This window comes from Triticum dicoccoides, chromosome 5B, assembly GCF_002162155.2.
Source record: "Triticum dicoccoides isolate Atlit2015 ecotype Zavitan chromosome 5B, WEW_v2.0, whole genome shotgun sequence".
Taxonomy (NCBI): Eukaryota; Viridiplantae; Streptophyta; class Magnoliopsida; order Poales; family Poaceae; genus Triticum; species Triticum dicoccoides.
Window position 1 is genome coordinate 350,845,346 of NC_041389.1, and position 955 is coordinate 350,846,300.

Here is a 955-nt window from a genome sequence, read left to right on the forward strand (position 1 = left end):
GAGCCAGAGCCATCCCGACCCTCCACAGAAGAGTCTTTTCGGACTATGATTTTGGGGCTCGACTGTAGGTAAACAGCTTTGCATTTGCATCCAGCAACGACGGTGCTCGCGTTTACATCACTAGTATCCTCTGGCGACGAGAGTCTTACCCGGAAATGGAAGATGCGACTGTCTCTTGTTGGGAGTATTTCGCAATCTGATGGGGCCATGATGAACCCTCGGATTTGACCTCGCCCGATTCTAATGGGGGAACCGGCAGCGGCAGACGGCAGCGATATGCAAATCCGGGAAGCGGCGGCGTCGGCGATTTTACATGGATCTTCGCAGGCTGCTGCCGGCGGGGATGGTGGGTGGCGGCAGGAAGAGGGGTGCGGCTACGGTTGGGACTGGTGGTACTCGAGCGTTGCGTTTTTTTAGGGCCAAAGCTAAACTTTATTGCTGATAGTCCACACGTGGCGGAATACAAATCGGATCATAGGGGTTTACCAACCAAGTGTGGCGCCCCGCACCGAGAGAAAGAGCATGTTTAACTAAACTATGAGCTTCACCGTTTGAAGAATGGCTTTCAAAAACAAAATTACCAGCAAAAACCGAAGACCGGAGGTTTATATCTGTGATCACCGAACCATATGCTCCCTGGTTGCCTTGTATGATGTCATCTACAACCCGCTTGCAATCCGATGCGATGATCAGGTTGTTCAACAAAAGATCCTCGGCCAAAGCAAGACCTTCTCGGCATGCTATCGCCTCTAGCGTTGGTGGGTCCGTTATTTCTGGAATGACAAGAGCTGAACTTCCCATATAGTTGCCCGCGTGGTCCCGGCATACTGCCGCCGCAGATCCTCGCCGGTTGCGCTGTACTGCCCCATCGACATGAATCTTGACAAATCCCTCGGGTGGCGCCCTTGGTCTTGCATGTGCAGCTCGGTTTTCATGGGGGGTAGCTTGCGTGGAC

At 53.2% G+C, this 955-nt stretch overlaps 1 protein-coding gene across 1 annotated transcript in view; it reads right to left on the reverse strand.

Annotated features, from left to right (window-relative positions):
• LOC119308864 (BTB/POZ and MATH domain-containing protein 1-like) overlaps positions 1 to 367 on the reverse strand; it is an 18,022-nt gene extending 17,655 nt beyond the window's left edge. Inside the window, exon 1 of the mRNA XM_037585031.1 lies at positions 51 to 367. Within this exon, the coding sequence (XP_037440928.1) occupies positions 51 to 209 (159 nt within the window). The 5' untranslated portion in view covers positions 210 to 367. The remainder of the gene's footprint in view (positions 1 to 50) is intronic.
• Between the last annotated feature and the right edge of the window lie 588 nt (positions 368 to 955).